Source organism: Chlamydomonas reinhardtii, chromosome 16 (assembly GCF_000002595.2).
Source record: "Chlamydomonas reinhardtii strain CC-503 cw92 mt+ chromosome 16, whole genome shotgun sequence".
Taxonomy (NCBI): domain Eukaryota; kingdom Viridiplantae; phylum Chlorophyta; class Chlorophyceae; order Chlamydomonadales; family Chlamydomonadaceae; genus Chlamydomonas; species Chlamydomonas reinhardtii.
Genome location: NC_057019.1, coordinates 6,982,057 through 7,009,697, shown reverse-complemented (window position 1 = coordinate 7,009,697; position 27,641 = coordinate 6,982,057). Strand labels below are relative to the sequence as shown.

Genomic DNA, 27,641 nt, shown 5'->3' with positions numbered 1-27,641 from the left:
CCTACCCGGGTCAGATACGGTGCGACAACGGCACCAGCCGCACGGACCTGCTGCGCCACCCGAATGAGCGCGCTCCGCTCCTGCTGTGTCACCTCCACCACGACATTCCACACCTCCCTACCCTTTGACCGCCACGCGCGCACATATCGTCCGGAGACGTTTGCGCCACTCGCACTGGCCACCGCCTCCAGATTTCCAGCCGCCTTGAGGGCTAGACTTTCAGCAGGACTTGACCCTCGTCGACCCCCCCGGAGCACCCTCCTCGGGCCAGGGCGCGCTGAGTGTCTAGCGCGCAACGTTGCTCCTCCATCTGGACTTGCAGCGCTGCGACCGTGCTTTGCAGCTCCTTCTGCCGCCGTTCAGCTGCAAGCGCAGCGCCCTGGGCCTCTGAGACAGAGGCGTGGAGCGTCAGCGCTTGTAGCTGCAGCTGCTGTATGCTGTCACCGTGCTGCGTGGCTGCTGATGTTTGCTGCTCTAGCTGCCCAAGTGCCTCCTCCAAGGCGGCTAGGTACTCCTGGATGGTCGCGAGCGCGGCTGTTGTGGCGAGATCGAACAGGCGGGTCGTGTAAGACAGGCGCGTGAGACGCTACAGCAGTTCCGTAGCGCGCCGAAATGGGAAGGCCGCGCCAGAGTCCGGAGTGCCGATGCTCATCGCACTAGTGCTGGCAGCCGGGCAGGAGTCCTCCCGCTGGGTTCCCGCCTGGCGGCTGGATTTGCCACCATGACAGCTGCCATCACAGTCGATATAATTTTGAGGTGGAGGGCCTACCTGCGGTCGCGCTCTGGGCCCCACACCTTGCCTGGACACGTGGTGCAGTAGGGGTCAGGAGTGCCCTGGCTCATCCTTGGCCCCCGAGGGCCAATGCGTGGCATTGTGGCAATGGCCCCGAGGGACAACGCTGGACCATTCGACGTGGTGAAGCCAGCCTGTGCTTCCATGGCGCACTGGCTGTTCATCATCGGGTGGCTGACGAGCGAGGGAGATGGCTGCCTTGCCGCCAGGGAGATCGGGGTCGCCGACCGCGTGACGGCGGGGTGCCCGCAGTGACAATGCCCATTGCGAGCGATTTTCGCCTAGACTCGTGTGTGCTTTGCATCATTTCAACGTAAACTAAACACTGAGTGCGATGCGACACGAAACAAATGCGCAAGCGACGCGCTAAAGTATAGGTTGTATGTATGTGTAAGAGGCATGTGCGTCGAACTTTGCATGCGGGGGAGGGGCTGGAGCATGGGCCAGGTGCGGGGTTCCACTGCGTCAGTGGCCATCAGGGGGAGGCCCCCTGGTGGCCACGCTGGCCACTCCTGTAGTGGACGCTGCGGGCGTGGCTACTTTGACCCCATCTGTAATCACCATAGGCCCCTGGCATGGACGCTCCACACAGCCAGTGGCCACACCGCCCACGCCTGGAGTGCCTGCACGGGCGTTTGCCGCTGCTTCACATGCAGCTGTCGGGCGCCTCAGGGCGCCTGACAGCTCAGGTCGTCGACCGCGCCGTGAGGACGCACAGACTGGCTGTGCCACGCCCAAGCCAATGAAACTGGGCTATCTCTCTGTCTGAGCTATCACGGTATGCAGAACGCCCCTCGATAGCTGCGCCGGGCGAGCATGTCCGCCTGCGTTTGGGCACTACCCAGCGGACACCCCATTTCAAAAGCTTGGGTGTTCACTACTAGGATATGTGTCTTGGCAGGTAAATACCTGCGAACACAGAGCGCGTCACAATGCGCAGAACATCCAGCGCGGCGAGCCCAGCATTTTGACGTTTGTGTCAATTGCGCATCAAATATATGCAGAACACATGTCAATGAGTGCTCCTGGTACCAAAGACCAGGTTTGACCGTGTGCGTTTTGTCGGCGATCGTTAGTTGAGTCGCGCACGCGATGGCGCGGTGTTTCCACAGTCGCGGCATTTAGAATGGGGGGCGTGGAGGGGGCGAATAGGCAGGGACTTGTGTAAAGATGAGCGTCCACTGTATGCGTGGCTTCAGTGTCCACTGCCATAGCAGCCCATCAGGGCCACCGCAGTTGTGGCCACCGATCGGCACGATGAGCTCTGTTTGGGTTCTTAATATTTAAGAATGCGGATGTTACAGAGGGGACAGTCCCAGCACCCGAAGACGCCGAGCCATCACATGCTATCAGGGCCCAACTTGACTCCTCCAACCCCGACTTTTGATTTTTAAGGAACGCGGCGCAGCCGCGCCAGAATTATTTTTAATTTTTAAGCGCCGTGCCGCCCAGCGCCTCCGGAAGCACACAGACACGGGCAAAACGCATTCGCAGCATCACAGCGTGCGGTAGTCAGCCATTCGTAGCCATACCATCTGCGCTGAAGCTGTTTTTGGATTTTTAGGAGCCCCGCAGGGAAAACTATTTTTAAAATTATATTTTACTTTTTAAGAATCGCCCTCAGAATTATTCAACTTAATAAAAAATCAACGCGCAGTACGGTACCTTGATCAAAACGCATATCAAGTACCGGCAATTGTAGGAGAGTAATGAGTCAACCATGAGGGCCGTAGGGGCCGGCATGGAGCGGAACCATGCCCATAAAGGCTCTGCTATCCTTGGAAAATGTCCTTCAAGCTGCGCGCTGCCCGGACCCGAAGGTAGACACCGGCGGCGGTTGTGATGTGCGTCGCCAATATCTCGAAGCTGCACGCCTAACAAGTTCTCACCATTCTTTCGTATGGCTCACGTCACGCCAATTAATCTTAGAAACGCTAGCCTGCGCAACGGCGCCGCGTCTCCACCATCCGCTGGAACAAGCGGCCTCTGAGTTCAAAACAGGTATTCCATGGACGCCGTCGCTGGCACACCACACAATATGAGGTGAGCATCGTACGCGCGTGTCGCGTCAACTCCGTGCCATCATATTGCCTAAGCAGGCACCATGCGCGAGCAGTCGGCGCGCGTCCAGTAGGCGTTGCACACGCACTTGCCGGTCTTGAGGTTGCACACGCCGTTGCCGGAACAGTCGGCGGGACAGGGCTTAGCGGGCGGCGGGAGCGCGCCGTAGGTGGGGCCGGCGCAGTCGGCGCACACGCTGATCTTGGCACTGGCGGTGCTGCCCATGAGCTCGGGCTGCTCGTCCACCCAGGCGCGGGTAGGAGGCACCACGAACGTGCCTGCGCCGAAGACGCCGAAGGCGTGCAGTGGGGCGGAAGTAAGTTGGGTAGCTGCAGGTGCTGTAGGCGTGCGCACGGGCATTTCTGTGCTGCGCGCGCGATGTTGGCACATGGCAGCCTAGGCATGCTGCCGGCACACCATACACACCTGCGGTGGCGGCCACGGCTTTGATGATCACGGATGAGGTGCCGGCGTGCAGGGACAGGTACTTGAAGGTGACCACACTGGGGCGCGTCTCCTGCGGGGTCGGGATCATGGGCAGGAGCATGAGGAGCACCAACCCGGGGATTTGGATTTACGCGCCGCAGGGCATCACGTCCTTGCAAAGCAGAAAATCCATCGCATACAGCAAAGACAGTTGAATGCGTGGCTCCAGGCCCGCGGCCCCGGGTTTCACAGCCCAGGCGCACACAAGCCTACGTACCTGGGCAGGGCAGATGGGGAACCAGTAGTACCAGCGGTAGACATAGCCCCAGCTGCTGCTGTCCACCCAGCTGTCGGTGCAGGCGCTGTCAGCTCCGGCCACCAGGTTGGGGTCCAGGGGCCTGCGGCAGGGGTTGGAGGGATGGGTGAGAATGAGTTACGGGCGCAGCCCAAAGTCGGTTGCCAAGTGCTAACTGAACAGGACAGCGGCGTCTGAAGGGCTAGTAGCAAGCGCTTGTGACCCTGCCCCCCACCCCGCCCCACTCACTTGAGTCCTCCCGGCATCATGACTGACAGCGTGACCGCGCCCAGGTCGTCGGGAGTGGTCAGTTGCACCGTGAGCGCCACCACCGAGCCCAGCGGCACCGCCGCCAGGCGGCCGCCGGTGGGGCCGCCTGTGCGCGGGTCCACCTGCTGCAGCGCCGCCTCCACGTACAGCCCGCGGTAGGAGGGGAACGACAGCAGCGCGGAAGGAACGAAGTGGAGCGAAGCCGCCACAGACACCTCGCCAGTGCCGGTTACCTCGATGTTGAGCTCTGAGGGGGAGCCGGTGCGCGGCGACGGCAGGTCCTCCCACGCAGTGGTGTTGCTGACGGGCGCGTTAGCACCAGTGCGGAAGGTGGCCTGTGGGATGATGGGTGTCAGATGGGCTGTGTCCCTGTTCGGACAGATCGCGCAGGTCAAACCCTGCACGCTTTGCAATGTACCGCATTGTTGTGGCCCCTCACACATGCGCCCTAGCCCAACGCACTACGCGCAAGACATGGCACCAGACCCGGCCAGACCCGACCAGACCCACCTCCAGCACGGTGAGGCCATTCACGTCAGCAAACAGCTCCACGTCGGGCTTGGTGCTGCCGCGCGCCTCGTCGTAGGCCGCCAGTGCCACGCCCGCCAGGCCCTGCGCGGCCTCGGAGGGGTACATGCTGAACCAGCCCACGCTGCCGCCCGCCTGGCTGGGGTTGGCCACGTAGGCCGCCAGCTTGGGGATGAGCTGGTGTGTTGCGCCGGAGCGGAGCAGCAGCAGCAGGGCCAGGGCCTGCTCGTCCAGCGACGCAGCGGAGGCAGCGCCTGTGCACGGGAGGTTGGAGCGGCAGTGGGTCAGAGCCACGGGCAGGGGTGTCGCGTGGATATGTGCAGGGGAGAGCAGCTGGGTTGAGGTTGGGACGAGGCGCACGAAGCGCTTTGGCGCGGGCGTTCCGTCTCGGGTGCGTAATGGCGCGGGACAGGCCAGAGAGGTCCGGCCAGCTGTGCATCTCACCAGGGCCGGTGGCCACGTAGGCGGTGCGGCCCTGCGTGCGCAGCGCCGAGGTGACCTCCGCCACCGTGTTGGCCACAAGCGGCGAGGAAGGCGCCGCGGAGCCCAGAGCTTGCAGGTACAGCGACAGGAGCACACGCGTCTGCGGACACCATCAAGATTGTATGAGAGCAGATGTTCGGTACGGCAGGTACAGTCCGTAGCAAGGACACGTCAGGGCACAGCGCGGAGGCGCAATGCATTACATACCGCCCAATGCAAGCCCCACCTCGCGGCCGGCGTTCTTGGCGGTGACGGCGTTGAGCAGGGTGGCCAGCGACAGGTCGTTGTTGATGGGAAACTCCAGCCACGTGGGCGGGTTCCAGTTGGGGCCCATGGCCAGCCTGATGTCGGGCGGCGGTGCATGGAAGATGGGCGAGCAAGCGGGTGAGTGCGCGTTGGAATGGCCAGCATTACAGCCAAATGGTGAGCAGCAGCAGCAGCATGCAGGATGTACTTGTCGTGTTCAACAAATGTGCACTGCAGGACGTGCTTGTGGTCTGCGACCAACATGCACTCTGCTCCTGCGCGAGCGCAGCATCAGCAGTCACGGGAGACCCACCTGACCCATGCCATCGTGTACCAATCCTCGTACGCGTTTTTGGTGTTGGGATACCTGCGCGCGTCACGCGCGTTCTGAATCAACTGCCGCTCCACCGCCGCGCGCCACAGCGGCACCAGGTTGCCGGCCAGGCCCGACCAGTCGGTGGCGTAGGCGGCGGCCAGGTCCCCGGACAGGGCCTTGCCGGAGGCGGCGTGCTCGGCAGCCAGGAACAGCGCCCAGCTGTTGAGGTACATGTCGGTGCTGCGTGTGCGTGTGTGGGGTGGGTGGGGAGGGAAGCGATTGGGAGGTGGTGACATGACCGAGGGATGGGAGATTACGGGCATGCTTGCGAATAAGCAGCCGGGCACTGCACATGGACCGCCAGGCGCACCTCCGACCTACAGCTCGTACAAAGCACTCTGCGTGTCCCTCACCGTGTCGGCGTCCAGGAGTACCAGCGCGAGGGGTCGGAGTAGACCAGGCCCACGTTGGACAGCGTCAGGCGGCCCAGGTTGGTGTAGGCCGTGTGCAGCAGCGCCTCGGGCCCGGCGGCGGAGGCGGGCTGGCCGTAGCGCTGCAGCAGCGGCGGCTGCACCGCCCACAGCATGGAGGGCTGCGCATAGGCGTAGCCGCTGCAAGGGGTTGCGGGTGAAGGAAGGAGGCGAGGGAAAGGATGAGGATCAGTACGACGGGACAAGGACATGGTCGCTGCAAGCTTACAAGGCCGTCCGGGAGGGTCAGTGCAGCATGCTGCATGCGCCATGCCCGGCTGTTGTGTGCTCGCGGCAACCAGGTGGTGCCCAAGCCGGTGCAACGGGAGCCACTTGTGCGCATGTCCGCGCGCCTACCTGTAGTCATCCTGCCGCTGCGCCAGGTTGTCGTAGGTGGCCGCGATGGAGGGCCAGTAGCCCACACCCGCCGTAAGAGCCAGGCCGCCTGCAGCAACAGCAAACAAGCACAGCGAGGTACGGTCCTGGCTAGCTGGGCAGCGAGCGTGTTGCCATAGCAAATGCCTTGCCTTGATATCCAAGCAGAGGGATGCATGCAGGCATCGCAACAGAGACACTAGGAAGTGTGGCAGGCTCGCCCCTTGCCCTACCCCTCCTGCAGCTCACCGCTTCCCGGCACTGCGTCCGGCAGCGCCAGCCCCTCCTGCCACTGCACCACGTCCGAGTCGGAGGCGGGCAGCGCCTTGAAAGCGAAAGAGGTCGCCACCCACACGTCGCCCTGCTGCCCGAACACTGGCACCTCCAGGCTCAGGCTGTCGGAGCCGCCGCCGGCCGCCGAGTCCACCGCATCAAACACCAGCGTGGCGCTCGCGATGGTGACCGCCGTGAAGCTGAAGCGCACCTCCTGCTGCAGGCCGCCGCCCGCTGCGAAGGTCACAGTCTTGGAGGTCACACCGTTCAGCGTCAGAGGGTTGTCGGCTGCGTTTTCCAGCTTTAGGCTGACGGTGACGCTGGCCGACGCGGACCCGACGGTGACGACCACGCCCGCCTCAAACTGGTCGCCAACACGCACAAAGCGCGGCACGCTGGGCGTCAGCGACAGCGCCCGCCGCACCGCCAGCTTGGCCTCGCCAGAGCCATACTTGGCGGCGGCGCCAGAGGCGGCGAAGGCGCGCAGTACGAACGTGCCTAACGTGCCCAGGTTGGGCGGCGCGGTGAAGGCCACGCGAGCCACACCGGACGCGTCAGTGACGGCGGTGGCGAACAGCGGCGTCACGATGAAGTCAGCCTCCTGGCGGACGGTGATGCTGCTGTCAGTTTTGGAGCTGCTGCCGCCGCTGCCACTGCTGCCGCCACTCTCGGGGGCAGCCACCCCCTTGGACTGATCATCGGTGGCGGTGCCCTGCCCAGGCAAAGGCCGGACGCTGGGGTCGTTCAGGAAGCGAAATGGGGCCTAAGCCGACGCCCCGTGCCCACCGCGTTAACATGCTTGGCAAACCCGCGTGACTTGCTGTTACACACCACCGTGGACCACCTATCCATAGGATAGCAGCACTCACCGACGCCAGGTAGGTGAGCGGGCTCGTGTAAAGCGCCAGGTATGCCGCGTCCTCCATGTCCACCGCGGCGGCCGAGGCCGTGGCGCTGGGCGAGTAGTAGGGCGTGCGGAAGTAGGCGCCGGTGTCGCCGGGGCGCACGGTGGTGTCGGCGGGCAGCCAGGGGTCCAGGCCGGTCAGGCTGCAGAGGGGGGCGGCACGGCGTTGCGTTGCGTGGTTGCGGGTTTTGAGGTGACGGTCGGGTTTACAGAAAGGGCTGGTGTCGAGGAATGGGTGATGAGAGGTGGTGCGCAGCGGTGGGTTGACGGGTATGCGGGCTCGTCGACGGTGCGGCAATGCCAGGCATTCGCTACAAGCAAGGCGCCATGCACTACTGAGCACTTACCGGCTCATGAGCTTTGCGAACACGGCCTGCACCGCTCCAGGCGCCAGGCGGTAAGCGCTGGGGCCGTACGCCGCCACAGCCGCCGCCAGCCGCAGCACCACCTCCTGCTGCGGCGCCGGCAGCGGGTACGGCAGCAGGTCCAGGAACGCCTTGTCCACGCCGTACACAGTCACGGAGGCGCCGGCACCGACGCTGCCGACAGTCACGGTCACCTGCACGAAAAGTTCAGATGCAGCCAACAACAGGTTGATGCTGACCTTTTCCCTGACCCATTTCGGTCTTCCTTATCACGACGCAGTTCTGTGCAATCAAATTGTGTGTCAGTTCACGGCACAGTCGCTCACCGTCGCCTCGCTGCCGGGCTCAATGGAAAGCAGCTGCTTGCCATCAGCGTCCGTGATGCTTCCCGCCGTCACGCCCGGCGCCGCCGCCACGGCCACGGTCACGGCCAGCTCGTTCTCCGGCAGCACCTTCAGCGACAGCTGCTGGCTGTAGGTGGCGGGCGCGCGGGGGTCGTACAGCTTGCTGACCTTGAGCTGCTCCGGGGGCGGCAGCGGCAGCGCCGAGGCGGACAGCCGCGGCACGTCCAGAACGAAGGAGACGCTGCAGCCGCCCAGGCACTCGTTGCCCATCGGGCCGAACGTGTGCGAGGCCAGGCCGGCGGGCAGCGAGGCAACCACCTCGTGCTTGGAGGCGTAGTTGTTGCCCCACGTCAGCATCAGCCGGGCTCTGTTGGTGGAAGCAACAGGCAGGCCGGGCAGGGTGCGGACAATGGGAGGTGAAGGAAAGAAGATTGAACGGCGCAGCACTTTGGCGTGTCAGATCCGCGAAAGCAGCTGCAGACCTAATCTGTGTTTGCATATGTTAGGAGTTCAAGGCACCACGGCACCACTTACCCGGCCCAAGGGTTCTGGAACCTGACCGTGGCGCTCTCGCCAATCTTGTATGACGCCCTGCGTGCGCAGCGTCATCAAGACCGGGATCAAGACTAATATGCGATTCCTGTTGCAGGTATCACTATTGACAGGGATGCTCGGAAGCTTTATCCGGTTCTTCAGCCCTACATACTCACTTATCGGTGAGGAAGTTGGGCGCGGGGAAGCTGTCCAGGGGGTCCAGAGACCACTCCGTGGTGTTGCGACCCAAGGTCTGGTTCGCACACACCGGACCTGATGCCGTCGTCGCGCACGCCTCCAGCACGAAGCGCCCCACGCACGGCAGCGCCAGCTGGCAGCCCGCGTCCAGGCCCGTGCCGCTAGTGGTGGCGCAGCTGGGCGTGTCGGCGCAGGCGGCGGGGCCGGCGGAGGTGTCGGGCTTGAGGGTGGCGGTGACGGCGACGCCGGTGATGGCCGTCCCTTCCACATTGGAGGTGAGCTGGGCGCCCAGCGCGAAGGCCACGCCCGGTACGTCGGTGTCCAGGGAGGTCTGCAGCTGCAGGCGGGCGGGGCCGTCCGCCAGGCTGAGAGGGGGGCGGGAGGGAGGGCAAGGGCAGCCGCAGAGGGCGCTGTCAGACAGTGATGCCAACGTGGGCGTAACGTGCATTAGTCGCCACGCACAAGCGGGATGACACGAAGCTAAACCATCGATAGCTAGCAACCTCGACGGCCGCCTCCCTCCCGGCCCCGGGCGATGTGCACTCACATAATTGTGGCGGACTTCTGAGTGAGCTCACGGGTGGGGCCCACCCACTCAGCTGCGATGGACAGTGTGTCGTAGGCGGTGGTGCGGTTCATGTCGGGCAGCGCGCCCAAGTCCAGGGTGGTGGAGGCCACGCCGTCCAGCCCCGTGGTCAGCTTGATCACGCCGCTCGCCTGTTGCGTGTGAGGTGCCAGCGGGTGGGTAAATGGGAGATTCAGGACGTGTGGGTGGCGGCTGCGCCTTCGTTCACCATGGCAGCCAGGTGGAGCGTGGAGATGCAGATGCGCGCATACCGTATGGCAGGCTGTCGTCATCGTGCCGGATTGTGGGCTCATGGGTTCATACCTTGCTGTGGCTCCAGGTCACGGTGATGGGCGAGTTGTCCACGGGCGCACCCACGTAGCTGACTGCCGTGAGCTTGAGCGCCACGGCGGCGGTGGGCAGCACCCACGGAGGCACGTCCACCTATGTGCGTAACGCGTGCGTCAGAGTGGTGTATGTGTGTGAGCAGCTTATATACACGGGGTGTCAAGCGGCACCAAGCGTCGTGCCAATGGATCAAGGCATCGCTATGTACACCCAAAGATCCCGTCTCGCGTCCGCTGAGCTGTCATCATGTGCACAGAAGGCACCCTAGCCTGCACACCTTGAGCTCAGCGGTGGGCGGGCGCGGGTCAGCAACCGTGAAGCCAAGCGAGCCAGCCACGTCGGACCAGCCAGCGGCCGTAGCATCGTCGGGACGGGCGCCCGAGGCAGGCGCGGTGCCCGCCTTGGGCAGGCGCAGCTGCAGCGTGTAGGGCTGCAGGCGCGCGTCGGCGGGGACGGGCACTTCCACATGAAGCACGCCCGAGGCGCCATCAATCTGTGTCCGCAGCATGTGGCCCGGGCTAATGACGCCGCCGCCGCCGGTGGTGGTGCCGCCCGAGGCGCCGGAGGCAGAGGCTTGCCAGTTGGGTGATACCTCCACCACCACCCATGACTCAGCCGGCAGCTTGAGGCCGGTGGCAGACACCTTCTGCACGAAGCCTGTAGGAGGAAGTTACATTCAGCGACAATATCGTGAGTTTGTGTCTTGTAGAGCCCGGAGCACACAATTTGGCTCCACTCACATCAATGCAGCACATGCAGCAACAGTAAGAAAGCCGCGGCAGCAAATCTTACTTACCGGTGACCTTAAGGCTGTCGCCGGGCACGATCACGCGGCGGTCTGCCACCAGCGAAGCCACGTAGTTGGCAGGCGGCGAGTCGGGGCTGATATAGCCGGCGGACGGCAGCACGGCGGCGCGGCCGTCGGTCGTGAGCGCGAACGCCGCCACCTGGCTCCAGTCCTGCGCGTGGGCGTTACGACCAGTACGGTGGCGTGGGATAAGGCACGATCGATGACCACCGCATGGTCGCGAATTGACCAACAGGGTACTGAAGATCAACGCCCTTCCGCGCTCACGCTGTCGGAGTTCTTGGTGATGGTGCACACGCCGTCAGCGCCAGTAACACACGTGCCCAGCATGACCGCGTCCGGCTGCAAAGGGAGCAGCAGCAGGGACAGGATTGGGGTGCGTAAAATTACCAGCTACGGTATGCCTATGCTCAGCACACTCGGCGCCTACAACGCTTCCAGGGTTCACCTGCCTCTGCCATACCCTCCCAAACTCACGCGTGTGTGAATGACGCTGCTGCGGCCGTTCTTGGGCAGGACGTGGATGTACACGGTGGCACCCGAAACAGCGGCTCCCCCCTCGCTGGAGTCTGTCAAGGGGGCCGCGCAAACATTATCCGCATCAGGATGGCACCGGTACCACTACCGTACACCGCCGAAGCAAGGGGGCCTGAAACCACCCACAGCCAACAGGTGGACGCACCAACACACAGCACCATACCACATATATCACCACGGCACGCAGCTTCCCACGCACCAAGCAGCCAGGCCCGGAAGGTGTCGCCCAGCTGCACCACGTTGAGCGACAGGCCGCTGCGCACCAGCAGCTTGGCATCGCTGATGCCGCCAAGCTGCGAGCCGCAAGAGAGTGGGGGCGGAAAGGCGGGGGACAGGAAAGCACAGATTGCGTATAGGGCAAATGTGAGCTAGGGAAATGTCAGTCTAGCAATGTGCGGGCACAGCACCGCACCGAACAGCCAAAGCCCTCCCCAACTCACGCTGCAGCAGAAGCTGACGACGCGGACCTTGGCGCCCGCCAGCGACAGCGCCAGCTGCTGCCAGTCGGCGCCGGATCCGATCGTGCGCAGCTCAATGGGCACCGCCACGCTGGCGGCGGGCGCACCAAAGATGGACTGTTCAAGGGGAGTGGAACGACCATGGCAATGTTCCGGCGTTGGTCTGACGCACGGGTACCGAGGTGCAGTGCTAGTTGACGCGTGGGAGGTGGAATTTCGCAGTATTGACGCGTGGGAAGTGGATATGAGAGACCAGCACCAGAGACCCGGTGACCCGCAAATCCGCGGAAAGGCCGGCAATGCACAGAAGAGGTACACATACGGTACGCCAGCTGTGGTGCACAGCTGTGCCAGGGCGCCCGCATCTACCTGCAGGTTCATCTGGCCGAAGGACTGCACCACCGACTTGAGCAGCATGACGCGGTTGCGCTCCACGCTGATGTCCACCTCCCACGCGTCAATGCTGCGAAGTACACGATGATAAATAGAGACAAATCAAGTTGCGTTCTGCATACATGAGCAAGACAGACATGCGGATGCGCAGCAAACGCGGTCTGACGCTGCAGTGAAGCGGGTGGCTGCGAGCACGCGGGCCTCAACGCACCGGTTGGCGAAGGCGGGCTCGTACAAGGGCTGGTCGGGGTTCAGCGGCGGCGGGCCGTGGCTGACGAAGGGCCACGCCAGGCTATCCACGTCAGCGGGCTCCAGCAGGGCCACATTAGACAGCGCGGGGCCGACGAAGGAGTAGGCGATGTAGCTGGTGTAGAAGGTGAGCGAGGAGCCCTGCGGTGAGGCGAGGCGAGGAGAGGGAGAGGCGTTGGTGGGTTGGGTGGGTGGGTGGGTGACAGGGTGCACAAAATTTGGGTGTTGCGTGGGGATGTATTGGGTTGCACGTGGGTGATGCATGGGGCTGACCACCCCACTTTACCTGCAGCGCCTGGTCGTAGCCGTCAATGATGGAGGCAGCGCCCGCCACCGTGATGCTATAGTGGGAACAAACAGGGGCCAGCACAGTTCAGTTTAACCAATTTCACCAAGATGCCTTTAGCCACTGGAGAACCACGCACGTGCAGCCTGCATTGTACAGCTCAGTCCTGACGTGCCGCCTGTGCTCACGTGTGCTGGGTGCCGGGCTTGAGGCTGTCCACGCTCAGCCGCGCCAGGCCCTTGTCCACCAGGCTCAGGCTGAAGGGCACGGGGCTGCAGGCGCCGCCGGGGCCGCGCGCGCACAGGCTGATGCGGCCCGCCAGCGCCGCCGGGGTCACGGCGGAGCCCAGGCCGTGCAGCAGGCCCAGGTCGAAGCGGCGGTACCTGACCGAGTGGGTTTGCAGGGGCGGATAGGCAAGGAGCGTTATAGTCCATCCTTGGAGATGATTGCAGCAAGCAAACGCTGCAAATACTGGGGCAGAAGTGTTTGAAGAAGATCCTGACGCGCGCGTATGTCCACCTACTTGGTTCCGGCCCACACGTTCTGCCAGGAGCTCTGCTGGAAGTAGAAGCGGAAGGGGCGCAGGCTGCGGAAGGGCGCCACCGCCTCAGACTGCAGCGGCCCCGACAGGCCGAAATAGCGCGAGCCCACCGGTAGTCGCACGGCGTAGCTGCGGGGGGATCAAGGAGGTGGAGAGGGGCGGGGCGGCAAGGTCAGGGCTGGGCGAGTGCATGGCGTGACGCAGTGACGTTGCAGGTAAGCGGTTAGTAAAGTTGGCCAGGGACAGAAGCGCGTACCTGCAGTGCGGTGCTGTAGCAAGAGCGGGTGGTGGTGCAGGGTTCACTGCAGTCGCAGCACTCACACAGTGTCGGGCTTGAGGTTCTTGGGCGAGACCTCGACGCAGGTGGTGTTGACGTCCAGGCTCAGAGGCGTAGTGGCACCCTGCATGATGTGCGCGGTACCAGCGCAATCAGCAGCATGCTTCGCGCTTTAGTGGCCCCACCCAAACACTAACCACGGCAGTAACTAGCGACGCCCCTTCCACTGAGACTTTTGACACGTACCTGGGTGCCAGTGCCGGTAGCGCTGGTGTAGCGGAAAATCCAGGGCACGGGGCTCTGGCAAGGCGCCAGAGTGAAGGCCGCCTCGGCGCCCTTGCCCTGCGCGCCCTCCGCCACCTGCGTCCAGGGGCATATGCACGTGTCAGTACTCAGTATGGGAATGTGTTGTGGTCAAGCACGGGCACCAAGGCTGGGAACTCCCTGGTAGCCTTTATATCAGTCGTGACACAGCTACAACATGCAGACCCGGATGCATGCCAGGTGCGCCGCTCCCCTCGCGTTGGCTTTCCCCACACAGACACGGCCGGCAACCCACCTTGAGGTAGCTCTGCAGGGTGGCCAGGTGGACGTTGCCAGAAGACAGCATCACGATGCGGCCTGAGGACGGAGGCAGGGCGCAGGAGGCACCAGCACATCGGAACGCCGGTGTTACGTAGGAATAAATCCATGTGCGTTTGTGCTAAACTACCGTACTGCGCCCCTTGGCTGCCACCCGCCCTGGCCCCAAGAGCTGGCCGAACCTGGCCGGACCCACCATCGGGCGGCACCTCCTGGTAGCTGTCATCCGGCAGCCCCAGGCTTGAGGCCCAGCGACCATCTGTCAGCTCGTCGGCCTTGTCCGACAGCACGTCGATGATGACCAGACTCTGCGGGGTGGTGCTAAGCTTGCGAGATGCGGTTGTGTCGCCGAGCTGCAGAGGAGCACCTGGGGGATGGGTAGCGGGGGATAGTACCGTATGTGTGTTAAAGAGCACAAGGAAAACGTTGCGCAAAGACAGTGTATGCGATGCAGCAAAGGAGTGCGGCCATGCCTCCGGCACTTCACTGCCCGAAGGTTCACTGCAGGTCAAGCCGCAGAGAACCCAGGCGCTGCGAGGCCTGCGGCTGTGGCGGCGCGGAATAGGCTGACCCACATCACCACAGCGCCCCTATGCCACGCGCTCACCATCATAGCTTGTAAGGCCAGCGTTCCACGTCAGCTCACAGTCCAGGTCCGTGGGCCAGTCCACATCCGGGTCAAAGCTGCGGTCATTCATGCGGAAGGTTAGCACCGGCGGCAGACAGCGTGTGGTGCACTTCAGATAAAAAGCTATTGCCCCGCTTACCGTGCTATGGTGGTGGACACCCAGCGCGCCTTGCCCGGCACCGGGCAGTTGAGGCGGAACGGGAGCTGCACACGATAGGTACGCGATGCATTTGCTTGAGAAGGCAATATGGCTGTGTGCAAATTGTTTGACATGGCCAGGTTCCCGACATGCGACATGTGACATAGCAACATACGACGTACCCACATACCCAGACTCGCCCACATTTGCATAGCTACGCGTCCTGGAGCCCATTTAAGTAACATCTCCCAGCTTTGCGGCGGTGCATTGCGCTAGCATAGCCACAAGCTCCTCCCACTGGCCGCACCCTACGCCACGCCACCAACACCGTGGCAACCGTGACACGTTTTGTTGTGTGCCACGGCGTACCAGAGGCATATTAAATGCATCCACAATATGTTTGGCGGGTTTGGATGCGTTAGGTCAGTATGTGCATTATGTCGTGTGTCGCAATTCACGTGTCCGCATGTCGCAACCTGACCATGTCAAAAAACTTGCAAGGTTGCGACATTCCAAGGAAGGGACAGTCCGACCAAGCAAGGGTGCCCTGCACCCAGGTCAAGAGGGACCAGTGTTTCCAAAACCGGGCACTAGTACCCATTCGGGTACTGAGAAAATAATTCGCCGAAATTGACGCGGGTACTGGAAACTAATTATTGGGCCCTCGAGTACCCACACGGGTACCAAAAATTTAATCCGCCGGACCCTATACTACCCGGGCCCCGCCGCAAATACTACTTGCTATGCGTATTACATTCATACATTTGTACCCGGATCAGTGGAGGCGGAGCGTGTGTTCAGCACCATGAGCTACATCAAGAACAAGCAGCGCAACCGGCTGGAGCAGCGGCACCTGTGCCTGGCTGTGCGCATGATGGCGCAGCGGTGGTTCTCTGTGTCGGACTTCCCGTACGCGGCAGCCCTGAAGCACTGGCGTGACAGTGCCGAGTTCCGCTGGGCGGACTAAGCTGTGGCGGGGCTGCTGGATTAATGCACTTAGTAGTTGTGGTTAATGTGGGTGTGCGGACTGACGCAGGAAGCTGCATGTAGCGGGGCGGAAACTGTTTCGGGCTGGCTGATACTCAAGATTTGGAAGCAAGACAGGACGATGTGGCAAGACTTAAACGCATGCAATTCACTCAAAACAGTGTTTTTTGGTATGGTCGTGAAAAAATTTTCCGGGGGGGCTTCCGCCCCCCCAAACCCCCCCTACGAAGGGGAGACGGGGCCTTCGGCCCCCGGGTACTGGAAGTAAAATGTCTTGAGCAGGCAGGTACCCGTGGGGTACTATAACGCTAATACCTTGTATAAGCTTTTGGAAACACTGAGAGGGACCATCTCCGGCCCGAAGGGAAACCACCCTCCCCCCAGTTGGCTACTTGGTTGGACGTCGGCACTTCACTTCATATTTGATACACACCATCCCATGGATGGCTACCCCCCAGTTGGCTACTTGCAAGCTGCTATACATGTGGGTCAGGAGGCGACGGGCCCAACACACCACCACGCACGAACCCATATCCCACTGAACGCTCACCTTCTGCTCTGACGCCGGGGTACCAAAGTCAGAGCCCAAAGCTAGCACGGGCCGGGAAAACACCGCCTGTAGGGCGTTCACAATGGATGGGGGTGTCAGCAGCGTTGGGTGGGAGGGACGACACCCACACCAGCTGCCTGGTAACTCCATAGCGTGCGCCTCGCTCGCCATCCGCGTAACGAAATCTAGTTTCAATTCTCACTGCATGTAAGGAATAGCGCACGCACCGTGAGCGCCTGCCTCCCATATAGGCCGACTGACGCCGAGTCCGAGTTCGAGAGCGCCTCGGGCGTCGTCAAGACTACATTAAGCGGCAACGCCTTCTGAAGAAAATACTTCAGCTTCACTGTGCGTTCCGAAACGTGCTCAATGCCCACCAGGGCGAACGTGCCGAGCACAAGTAGGAGCCCACGCAGCCGCACATCCCCGCGTATCCAAGACATTCTGTCCGGTAGGATATGACCGCAACAATCAAACGTATGTGAGACTGAGAAGAGCCATCCACACTAAAAACTGACAGCGAGAGCGCTGTTGGAGGAATGGCTGGTTTGAAGGCTCAAGTACTATGGGATTGTTCAATTGAATGCAAGAGTACAAAGCGAGCTTCGCAGCTCTCTGCCTGGTCCTTGTCCCCTCTGCGCAGGTCTTCCCCCGGCCGGAAACTCACCTGAGTGTCACCGTGCCTATGGCTGAGGCAGCCACGGTTAATGCCTGGCCAGGGTCCCTAGCTGTGACCTGAACTGGGTGCACCCTTCACGGCTTCAATCGCGAGCGATTGAAGCCGTGGAGGACGCGCTTTCTTGACGAGGCTAATGAATTCGACCAGATGAAGCTGAAACAGGTGGACCGCAGCTGAGATAAGCCGTGCTAGTGTACCAGGCGCGTAGACTGCGTCCAGCTGCCCAGCTGCCGACGTGTTGGTTGGCCGTGAGTAGGCCCAGTCTTTGATAGGCGATTCTCGGGACGATGATGGTGGTTTGAACGTATGCGAAGCTGTACGTATGCGTGTATGCGTTGGCTTGCCCCTTCCCCCGAAGGGGGAGGGGCAATAGCCAGTGCGGTCGCATCGAGCTCGGGCCCTCCCGGTTTTTCCAGTAACCGGTAAAGTGCACTTGGCCCGCCCCGTTGCTCCAGCCAATGCATGCTAAATGTAAGAAGCTGTTCACTGTACTTTAGGCGACGCATAACTTTGCAAAAACAAATGAAATGGCGAGGAGTTGGTGCAACGCACAAGTACCGATGCAGTGCTAGAGTCCAAGCGTGGTGTATGTTACGTTATTTGTGAAATTTTTTACGAGCAGGCGCCCGCGCCCGGCGATAGTCGACGGAATTTGAGGCCCAACACGCAAAAACTTTTCCGGGGGCTCACGCCCCCCCCCCACACGGGGGACACGCCCGGTTCAGGGTACCCCCCAACTTTAAGACCCTAGGCGGGGGTGCTATGCCAGTCGGTACACGCTGGGATTTCGGCAGTAGCTCCCGGACACGTTTGCACCCTTCCGGTGGTGTAACGGATGGTTTAATGTCGTACGGCAAGCGTGTGTGTTTTGACACGCGGTTTTAGGGGGGGGCGGAGGGGTGAACAGACTGACCCCATGCTAACTGCCTCAGGACGGGCCCCCACGCTTCCTATCGCATATATACATCTATATGTATAAGCTCACCAGCTACGAGCGCGATCGGAGGCCAGGGTGTGCTCGACGGGGACACTTCCGGGCAGGCACGCACGCATGTGTGCTGAGCTGGGTACATGGGGACGGAGGTCCCAGAAAACGGGGCTTGACACAGCCCTGAAGCTTTACATAGCACATATATGCATACAAGATTATGTTTTGACGACCGCAGCACCGATAGTTGTTGTTCCGACCAGCATGCTGTATGCATGTCCACCGAATGGTCTTGCCGGCGGGCTACAGCACCTAATATATGCTATATATGCTCTATCTAGGCGACGGCAATCTTAAAAGCTAGTCGAGCTGCCCTTTGGATGAAACCAAATTCATGGCGGACCTCTTGAGCAGCGGGGACCCAAACGGACCTGCAACCGCTCCTAGAGTCGCCTACATGGCATATGGAAGCAACCCAGATGCATCGGAAGGTGCAACTCTGACTTTGTTGGCGGTCCCATAAAAATGACACTGCTCGCCGAGGCCTGCGAGCCTGCGCTTATAGGTGCAATTGCTTTCATAGGGTGTAAATAAGCGTAGTCAGGGCTTGTGGGTTCACGCTTAGCGGATTTGAGCGAACATGCTCAAAATTGGTCTCGCGCTCGCGGGACCTTCACGACACCTAGCCCGCTATTATGTGTGAACATATGCTGCTCACATACCGAGGGTAACGTGCTTTATAGAATTGTATATGGTGCTTGTATGAATAAGAACGCCCAATCCTGGGTTTCAACCCCGCCCGGAACCGGGCGTGTCCCCCGTGTGCCCCCCCCCCCCCCCGCCCGTCATGCTTCATGCGTTCTGGCACGCATGCGTCCAGTCCCAGACGCATGCGTAGCGCACAATAAGCATGCGTAACGCACAAACCCGTCCTTATAGTGAGACGTGGCCCTGGTCACCGGTGTCGACCTGGGAGAATGCGGGTTTGACAAATCCGGCGAGGCCGCCGCCACGGCGGACGCCAACACCAAGCCGCCGCTGTACAACGAGGCGGTGGACGCCCTGCGGTTCATTGAGCGCCTCATGTCGCCGTGCGGGGGGCTCCGGCTGCCGCGTTTGCCGCCCGCACATGACGGTGCAACTGCATATCAATAATTATGGTACCATATGGCGTGCCCCCCCTGATATGGGTCCCCTAGTGCTGCAGCTGCGAAGGTGCCCACGCGACCCCACCGTGCCCACCCCCTCCCTGCCCCGCGGGCAGGGGAGGCCACCCCACCCCACCTCGCCCTGCCCTGCCCTGCCGCCCGCGCCGCCCCGTGTCACCCCGGCCCGGCCCACCCTGCCCCCCACCACCTGCCTTGGGCCGCCCTGCCCTTCCACAGGTTGCAGTTCTCACAGTTGCTTTGGTTACTTTGAACTCTGGAATGAACTACCCCATGAACCCCATCCACATCCCCACCCTGGCGCCCAGATGAATTCTGATATACCAATTACAATCATGGACAATCAATCACAAGTCCAGACCATGAACAAAGTCCTTACATGAGCCAGCATTGCTTGTCAGGTAGGACGCACGCTACACTGCATCACCGTGCTAAAATCAGCCACACCACCACAAGCAAACAGGTTAACAAGCAAGGTCCCAGTATGTTGTTGCCGTGGCCTGCCTGCCTGCATATGTGCTGCACATGTCTGACACAGGCACCACAACATGCCATGCATGCTTGTCAAAGCCACCACAGCATGCCATGCATGCTTGCCATTACCTAACCACCTGCCATTGGCTAACCACCTGCCACGAACATGTCCATGGAAAAGGCTGCACTTGCAGCGTGCCCCCACCTGCCGTTACAACCCAAACTCTGAAAAACAAGGACATGAATATGTGCACACATGCCTATTGCTGTGTCTTTACTCATGCAGCCAATTCCAGGCCCGCATGTGCTCCCGTGCTCCACGCATCACCTCCTGCCACCCTGCGGGACCCTGCATGGTGGGACCAGCTGCGGCATGAACATGCGCCTGCATGCTCTGCCTGTGCTGTGCAACTCCAATCGCAATTATAATGGCACGGTCTGCCGGCCCCCTGTACGCACGGCCCATAGCTTGCGACATGGCTGCAACTGCATCCGCAATGTACCACTGCCTAAACAGCCCACAGCGCTGCTTTGGGTCACGCGGTCCACGCACACTCAGACCATAGTTGATGACAGCTGCCGTTCCACTGCCTGCTGCTCGCCGCTGCGCCTGGTCATGATCTTGAAAAGCAGCTGCAAGGGCTTCAATCTGAGGGCTGTACATGTTCTGGCGAGGCAGGCCGTACAGAAGCAGCACGGACACGTCCTTGTCAACCCGTGGATCCCAGCCCTCCGCAAACCGGCTCCTGCATGCACAGTGCGGTCGTTAGGGATGTACCCAAATTGGCCAAGTTGCTGACCACCCAACAATGACACACCTCTCACGAATAAAGAACAGCAACGGTTTGCTGGTGCTTTGATTCAATGCCCGCTGGAAATCAGCCACAGTTGTGCTGGATGTGCCAACCAGAATGGTGCTGCTGTCCTCCATACTCTTCCAAAGACTCCAACCGTTGCTGTCTTCCTCTTTCCATACATCAAAAAACTTTGTCTGCTTTGACTCTGATGGCAGCACCACTACCAGGCCACGGCCAGCAGCAAGAATGCGTGCAAAAGCCAGAATCTCCTGTGCTGTCTGGATCTTAATATCCCGTGCCAGGTCCTTGTCCTCAAGCTGCTCCTTTGTGAACTCAATGCTCACATTGCTGACCATTGGCATGTAAAATCGCGCATAAAGGTTGCTGATGCCACCAGCAGACACTGGTGGTGTTGCCATGGCACCCTGAATCAAATAGGAGTTGCTGTTACTGGAAGTCAACGAACTCCAGCCCTCCAGTGCAACCATGTAGGGCCGTGCCATGGGGGTTGCCGAGAAGCCCACGACCTTTCTGTACATTGCCTCAAATTCCTGAATGTAAGGTTTGATGTCTTTTGCAGCAATTCCAAGGGTAAACGTCCCCGCTGAGGCCAATCCAAGGATGTACGGCAAGAACCTGAGGTTAAGGGTGCGCCAGATAGGCTGGGCAGACCCTTGCAGCTTGAAGCATTCATGCAGGAGCACTGTAAATGCCTCTGCTGGCCTCAAGCGTTCCAGGTCCACAGGCCTTTGGACATTGTCATCATACATGGTAAACACACTGGCTGCATTGCTGACGAGTAGAGCAGGGTTGTCAAACCCCCAGTCAAGCAACCACTGCCAAATGTCGGACCACTCGAGAAGGACACAACCACGTGTGCACAGGTCACACATACAGGGCTGAGTGCTGCCAGCAGTTGCGGCTGTGTGTGTGCATGACCCCAGAACAGAGGCGTGGCGATGCTCCTGACCAGCTGCATTGGTTCTTGCCACCAAACCCCCATGCACAAGGATGTTAGGCAAAGCAACCAGTGCTTCAAGTAACAACAAAAGGCTGCCATGGCCAGCCCAGTTGATGGATGCGGAGGGCACAACACCAGTCTGTCTGAAGCTTTGTAACATGCTCCGGAAGTCCCGGCTGAAGGTACTGGCTTTTGACATGATGGCACCCGTTACACTGCTGATGGTCATACATGCCAGCTCCGCGCTGTGGATATCCCGCACGGTTGCCCCCAGCTTGTGAATCTCATCAACCATAATCATGACATCATGTGTTGAAGATGGAAGGATGTCGCAGCTGCTTTCATGGCCCTTGAGCCTGTGAAACGTGAATCATCATGTTCCTGTATTGCCCATGCATGGCAGATGCAGGCACCTACCTGGTCTGCATTGCAGCAAGGTCAGCCATCAGGTTCATGGTCCCGCAGATGACCAGGTTCTGCCTTCTGCGAACAGCTGAATGCGCGGCCATGACCTGCCCATAGTATGCACACGCCCCAACTTGTGCACTTAATGACTCAATGTCAGCCAACCGTGGCGGCCCATAAGTTACGCCTGCCTCAGTGAACGTGCCAGTACTCCAGCGAACATGCTTTTGAGCACCATTAATGTACTGGCAGGGTGATACACCAGCGTGGTCAATATCATTTGTCTTGCGGCCAAGAGCAACCTTGCATGCATCGCTCTGCTGACAGTAAGGCTTTGAACGGACATCTTCATGAGCGCACATGCGCTCCCGACCCATGAGCATGACCACTGATACACCAGGCTGGTTGAGGTGGCGAACTGCATCAAATAGCTGCTCAGAAACCTGCCGTGTAGGTGCAACCAGGCACACAATGTAGGGGCGAGTGTTTTGCGCCATCAATGTATGCAACACTGCCGTGGCAATCCAGGTCTTGCCACTGCCAGTTGGGGCAGCAACAATATGAAGAGAAGTTCCAGTGCTGCAAGCCACGTTGTCAATTAGCATGGCTGCACACAGCTGTTGTGCTGGGGTAGGGTGCTGATCGCTGCGTGTGAGCACACGATGCCGACTTCCAAGCACAGAAATCACTGTTGCTGTTGCCGTGTCTGTCAGCGTGAGATGAGAAACCCCTTGTGCTGCTGCTGTGTTATGGTGCATACCTGTGCCAGCAAAATGGTGAGCGCCATAGCATGCAAGTGCCCCCCTTCAAAGCACGCACCGGGCAGTTGCTCTTCACCACCTGATTCACTGCCATTCTCAACAAGGTCAATGTGCTCGGATGTTAAATCCACAACACCGACATTGTGCGCTTGCTGAGGAGGATTACAATACGGCTGTGTGGCTACATTATCATCGTTGTCTGTGTCACCTGCACAATGGACGCAGTATATAAGGCAATACATACTGCAGCAGCAGCATACCCTGCCGCACCAGTTATATCTATGACCTCCGCCACGCCAGTGTCCAGCGCCATTGGGGCGGCCTGCTCAACTGCAGGCAAGAAATGAGCATTATTGCATGCAGCTGCACTCGTGTTGACATATTGACACTGCATACCTTTGACTGTCATGGCTACACCACTGCTGGGGCCAGCTGCCGCCCCTGTGGTCTGATTGTGCTGCATAGCTGGTAGGCCGTGTCCCCCAGACAGCACAGGTGCTCCATTCATATCTGCATGTGTTTAGTCAAGCACTGTATTACTTGCAGCATAGCAACACACATTTGCCTCACCAGATGTAACAATAGCATAGGCCTTGTCAAGCTCATGGCCAATGCTGCTGGTTGGCAGACCACGATCATCCGCAGAAGGCAGGACAGGCACAGAGGAAGAACTGTCCATGATGAACCGGAGCAACACATCCCAACCTTTGGGAGCCTGAGACTTGATGTACACGTAATCCTCCAGTGACCAGTAAGTGGTATAAGTCAGCAGGCCAGTTGGCTGGGAACAGCTAGCCAGATCAGCCAGCCTGGTTGCAAGTGCATGTACACAGCCTGGGCGTGTCACATCTGCGCTGCCACCAGGTCCCCCAGCAGAGTTGCCTGCAGTGCGTTTGCGCACACAGAGCCGCAGCTGCTGAATGCTGCCAGCTGGTACTGTATTGCAGGCGTCCAGCTCAACCATCATTCGCTGGCAGACCTCATCTGCATGATGTTGGGTTGGAGCACTAACCAGCATCAACGCATGTTGCCACCGCACAGAATCACTGCCGTGCTGATGTGTAACAGCCAGCTGTAATTGGTCACCTGCAGCCCCATGACTGCCTGATGCCCTTCCTAACTGCGAAGCCTGGCTGTTGTTATGATGGCTGGGTCCCCCAGAGCTGTGGCTGGTGGGTGGAGGTACAAATGTATGCTGATGCCCCTCTCCAGACCCACCACCACCCCCATTCATGGCCCCAGCTGCAGGTACAGCTGCTGCTGTGGGTGTGCTGGCCTGTGTACCCTGAATCCTCAGATAGTCGCTGTCCTCACCCGCATAATCATCTGCTTCAAGGTTGCCACCTGCAAGGGTTCTCAATCATCACCACGCAAAGGAAGTCTTGGAATTCGAATTTGCCATGCTTACCCTCGCCATTGGAGTCATCATCACCAGCATCTGCCTCCTCAACTTGCTGCACAGTTGCTGCGGCAGTGTAGACAGAGGATGGACCAGCCACATACATACCAACAGGTGGGCAACCTGACACCACAAAAACTACATCATTGGCATGAGTTGCATTGGCACCTCTGCTAGCGCCAAGGCAGTTCACCCAGAATATGCTGCCAAGGGACTGCTGAGCCAGCAAGGTCTTGTAGGGCCCAAAATGTGCAAGCCGTGCAAATGATATGCGGATGTCAGCTGGTGTGAACTTGGCATTGCCCCTGCAACATGCAACACACCATAAATGATGTGCCTGCAGCAAGGCCATTCACAAACAAAGTCAGGACCTATACACGCACCTGTCATCAGTGCTCTTTGACTGGTCCCAAACCTTCTGCACATCTGCTGCAAACGTGCGAGCATAGGCAGCTGCGCACCCACTCTTAATTAATGCTTGTAGCACTGCTGAATCAAGGTAAATGCAATACTTCTCAATGCGTGTTCTGGCAGTCTTGGCAAGGCCAGCAACATGCGCAACCTCCAAAGACTTTGATAGGACACGCTGGTTGACCAGACCAGACAGAAATGATGTAAGTGGGCCAATATTTGCAGAGCGGTGTTGCACAATATCGGGACAAAGGGCTTGTGTTCCACAGGCCTCCACGGCCATGAATGCAGCAAGCCCCATTGGCACCTCGTCAACATCCATAGGTGCTGTGCCGTTGCTGGTGCCAAGACTCTCCTCCAATCCCTCGTGGACACCGTTACCAGGCTGTATGACGGCCCTTGCAGCAAGCACCGCAGCGTTGACTTCAGCTAGCTGGGCTTTGAATGATGCAAGAATGGCAGGGTTGGGAAAATACCAGTCGGGGGACACATATGGCTCAGACCCACAGCGCATCTCATTAACATCACGCTCAATGATAGCAGCTGCCTGAGATGAGCCATATATGTTGCCTCGACGGTCCCGGTCCATCACTGCACGGTACTTGACAGTGCCGTTGCAAGCTGTAAGGTGCAATTTGGGAAGGCGAAACCGCTCCTGGGCTGCTGCCTCGCCATATGTATCCAAGTACAATTTAATATCTGACTCCATGTATGCAATGAGGTCCTCTTTGATGCACTCAAAACTGCCGGTACGGCACTGGACATTAGGGTGCTGGGCTAAGTTGGTGATCAAGAATGACAGCATAGCTGCCTCCCGAGCCTGGTCTGCCTCATACATTGCGTCAGATGGCGCATTAGCTACCAGACGGGCCTTGTATACCGGAATGTAGTCCTTGATGATGCGTACACCAGCGCGGCTATGATACTGGACCGTGGTTGCCCTTGGCTTGGCTGAGGGAGTGCCAACACATGGCACACGAGCAGATACCCTACAGCCAGCCAGTTCGCCCGCATATGCGCATGCGAACTTGGGCTTGCACCCAACAGTTCGACCGCGACCCCGGTGCCTCTTGGATGCTGTCATATTGTGCAGAACTGATGCACGCTCATCCAGTGCTGCCTCCACTGCAATGGATGGACCGTCATCATTGCCAGGGACTGCAGCTGGTGCAGGCAATATTACACCACGTGGGCCGTTTGGATTCCAGGTGTCCGGGCCAGATCCATTCGCATATGCAAAGGCATGCTGCTGTAGAGCTGCAACATATATGCCCGTGACACAATAACGCTCTGCCAACATGGAGCAGGTGTTGTTGAAGTAGCATGGTATAACCTGAGAGCTGACAGTTGCCCCATCATAAACACACAGGTGCAGTTTTGAAGCACCAGCAGGTCGCTGTGTGGTAAGGTGGTCCAGCAGCTTGCGGCAGACAATGTTAGCATGTTGCTTCTGAGCGCCAACAGTGTGGAGTGTGGTTCTGCTGCTAGTGGAGCACTCGCTGAGGACTGTTTGACGGTAGGTCAGCGCCTCAGTGCGTGCAGCTTGCAGGTCACCAAGCACAGATGCCACACGTGCCTGGAGGTCAGGTCGGTCACGAGTTGCCACCACAAAGCGCCTGCTGGTAGCAGTCAATGGCGTGCATGAGCGACGCTCAAAGCATGCCCCGTACAGCTCCTGCTGAAGCAATGCTGCCTTGTAGCATGCCTGCTGGTACATGCCTGTCAACTGCAAGCGCACGTGGAGGCCGTTCCTGCTGTCAGGCACACGCTGCATAGGAATGCGTGCGGCTCCACCACCTGGTGAGGGGAGCGAGCTGCTGTGCCAGCCCTGGGCTGCTTGATGACGCTGAGGTTGTGCTGGTGGACAGCGGATGGGTGCGCCCGGCGCCACAGCTGTGCTCGCATCTTGGCCAGCACGGCCTGCTGCGCCTTGACAGCCGCCGGTGCAGGTCGCTGCACTGGAGGCAGTGACTCGCCGTTCACCGTGTTGCTGCTCCAGGCCCCGCATGCCCGCTCGCCCAATGCCCCGCCAGTTGGTACACAGCGAGGCACCTTGCTGGTGCGCAGAGCGCGCGGGTTCACCATGGCCCGCAGCAGCTGCGGGGCTGGCTGCACCACGTAACCGCAGCCGGGCGACTTGGCCTGCATGTGAAGGATGTTTAGCGAGGGGGACTCAACACAATGCCCTGCGCCCAGTTGCAATTTATACCTGTACACGCCGGGTGTTACCGCCGCACACCAACACTTGGACCAAACCCTCTGGCACACAGCACTCGCCCCTTCTAGTGCTCTGCTGTTCCGTCACCAAATTCATACATGCACCTGCACCCCGCCATGAACACGCTGCCAGCCCCGCCCTGCCCCCACGCGCCCCAACCCCACAGAGTGTACCTCAACACCAACTCTCGCACCGCCCTGGCACCCACCTCAGCCGCATGCTTGCCGCCGTTCTTCCCTTTCGCTCCATACACTTTCTTGCCCATTCTCTGCCTGAACGATCACGTTGTGGGGGGCACAATGCAGAAAGCGGCAAGGGGGGGGGAGTTCAGGGGGCGTGGAGGGGGGGGGCGGTTGCCAATCGTGACCGACCTGACCTCCAGGCACGTGTGGCATCTGTGCTTGGTGACCTGCAAGCTGCACGCACTGAGGCGCTGACCTACCGTCAAACAGTCCTCAGCGAGTGCTCCACTAGCAGCAGAACCACACTCCACACTGTTGGCGCTCAGAAGCAACATGCTAACATTGTCTGCCGCAAGCTGCTGGACCACCTTACCACACAGCGACCTGCTGGTGCTTCAAAACTGCACCTGTGTGTTTATGATGGGGCAACTGTCAGCTCTCAGGTTATACCATGCTACTTCAACAACACCTGCTCCATGTTGGCAGAGCGTTATTGTGTCACGGGCATATATGTTGCAGCTCTACAGCAGCATGCCTTTGCATATGCGAATGGATCTGGCCCGGACACCTGGAATCCAAACGGCCCACGTGGTGTAATATTGCCTGCACCAGCTGCAGTCCCTGGCAATGATGACGGTCCATCCATTGCAGTGGAGGCAGCACTGGATGAGCGTGCATCAGTTCTGCACAATATGACAGCATCCAAGAGGCACCGGGGTCGCGGTCGAACTGTTGGGTGCAACCCCAAGTTCGCATGGCCATATGCGGGCGAAATGGCTGGCTGTAGGGTATCTGCCTCTGTGCCATGTGTTGGCCCTCCCTCAACCAAGCCAAGGGCAACCACGGTCCCATATCATACCCGCGCTGGTGTACCCATCATCCAGGACTACATTCCCGTATACAAGGCCCCTCTGGGAACTAAATGCGCCATCGGAACCAATGTATGAAGCCAAACAAGCCTCGGGAGGCACCTTAGCTGTTCATCTTTGATCACCAACTTTACCCACCAACCTAAAGGTCCATGCCCCAAC

General features: G+C 59.9%; 3 protein-coding genes across 3 annotated transcripts in view; all 3 read right to left on the bottom strand.

The window, feature by feature from the left end:
- Window positions 1-2,062: 2,062 nt before the first annotated feature.
- CHLRE_16g677765v5 (uncharacterized protein) lies at window positions 2,063-17,652 on the bottom strand. The gene is made up of 38 exons (XM_043071338.1): window positions 16,897-17,652; window positions 16,457-16,673; window positions 16,230-16,295; window positions 14,693-14,757; window positions 14,533-14,609; window positions 14,122-14,292; window positions 13,903-13,964; window positions 13,590-13,703; window positions 13,388-13,467; window positions 13,049-13,195; window positions 12,714-12,908; window positions 12,526-12,580; window positions 12,202-12,380; window positions 11,967-12,060; window positions 11,580-11,714; window positions 11,339-11,432; window positions 11,080-11,171; window positions 10,870-10,944; window positions 10,591-10,753; window positions 10,072-10,451; window positions 9,771-9,890; window positions 9,429-9,598; window positions 8,860-9,246; window positions 8,684-8,740; window positions 8,132-8,516; window positions 7,788-7,999; window positions 7,406-7,583; window positions 6,513-7,248; window positions 6,246-6,333; window positions 5,832-6,029; window positions 5,416-5,658; window positions 5,083-5,197; window positions 4,818-4,956; window positions 4,356-4,627; window positions 3,825-4,180; window positions 3,558-3,678; window positions 3,281-3,371; window positions 2,063-3,132 (listed from the first exon to the last, which is right to left on the bottom strand). Exons 2-38 carry the CDS (start codon window positions 16,670-16,672, stop codon window positions 2,885-2,887), a joined length of 6,576 nt encoding a protein of 2,191 aa, XP_042916221.1. The 5' UTR covers window position 16,673; window positions 16,897-17,652; the 3' UTR covers window positions 2,063-2,884.
- A 48-nt stretch (window positions 17,653-17,700) lies between these two features.
- On the bottom strand, window positions 17,701-20,622 carry CHLRE_16g677653v5 (uncharacterized protein). The gene is made up of 3 exons (XM_043071334.1): window positions 20,295-20,622; window positions 20,038-20,222; window positions 17,701-19,925 (listed from the first exon to the last, which is right to left on the bottom strand). Exons 1-3 carry the CDS (start codon window positions 20,405-20,407, stop codon window positions 19,900-19,902), a joined length of 324 nt encoding a protein of 107 aa, XP_042916220.1. The 5' UTR covers window positions 20,408-20,622; the 3' UTR covers window positions 17,701-19,899.
- A 2,978-nt stretch (window positions 20,623-23,600) lies between these two features.
- Window positions 23,601-27,641, bottom strand: part of CHLRE_16g677541v5 (uncharacterized protein) — a 4,722-nt gene continuing 681 nt past the window's right edge. The window contains exons 2-4 of the mRNA XM_043071332.1: window positions 26,871-27,017; window positions 26,637-26,700; window positions 23,601-26,352 (exon numbers count right to left, since the gene is read on the bottom strand). Coding sequence (XP_042916219.1) covers window positions 25,933-26,352; window positions 26,637-26,693 — 477 coding nt within the window. The 5' untranslated portion in view covers window positions 26,694-26,700; window positions 26,871-27,017 and the 3' untranslated portion in view covers window positions 23,601-25,932. The remainder of the gene's footprint in view (window positions 26,353-26,636; window positions 26,701-26,870; window positions 27,018-27,641) is intronic.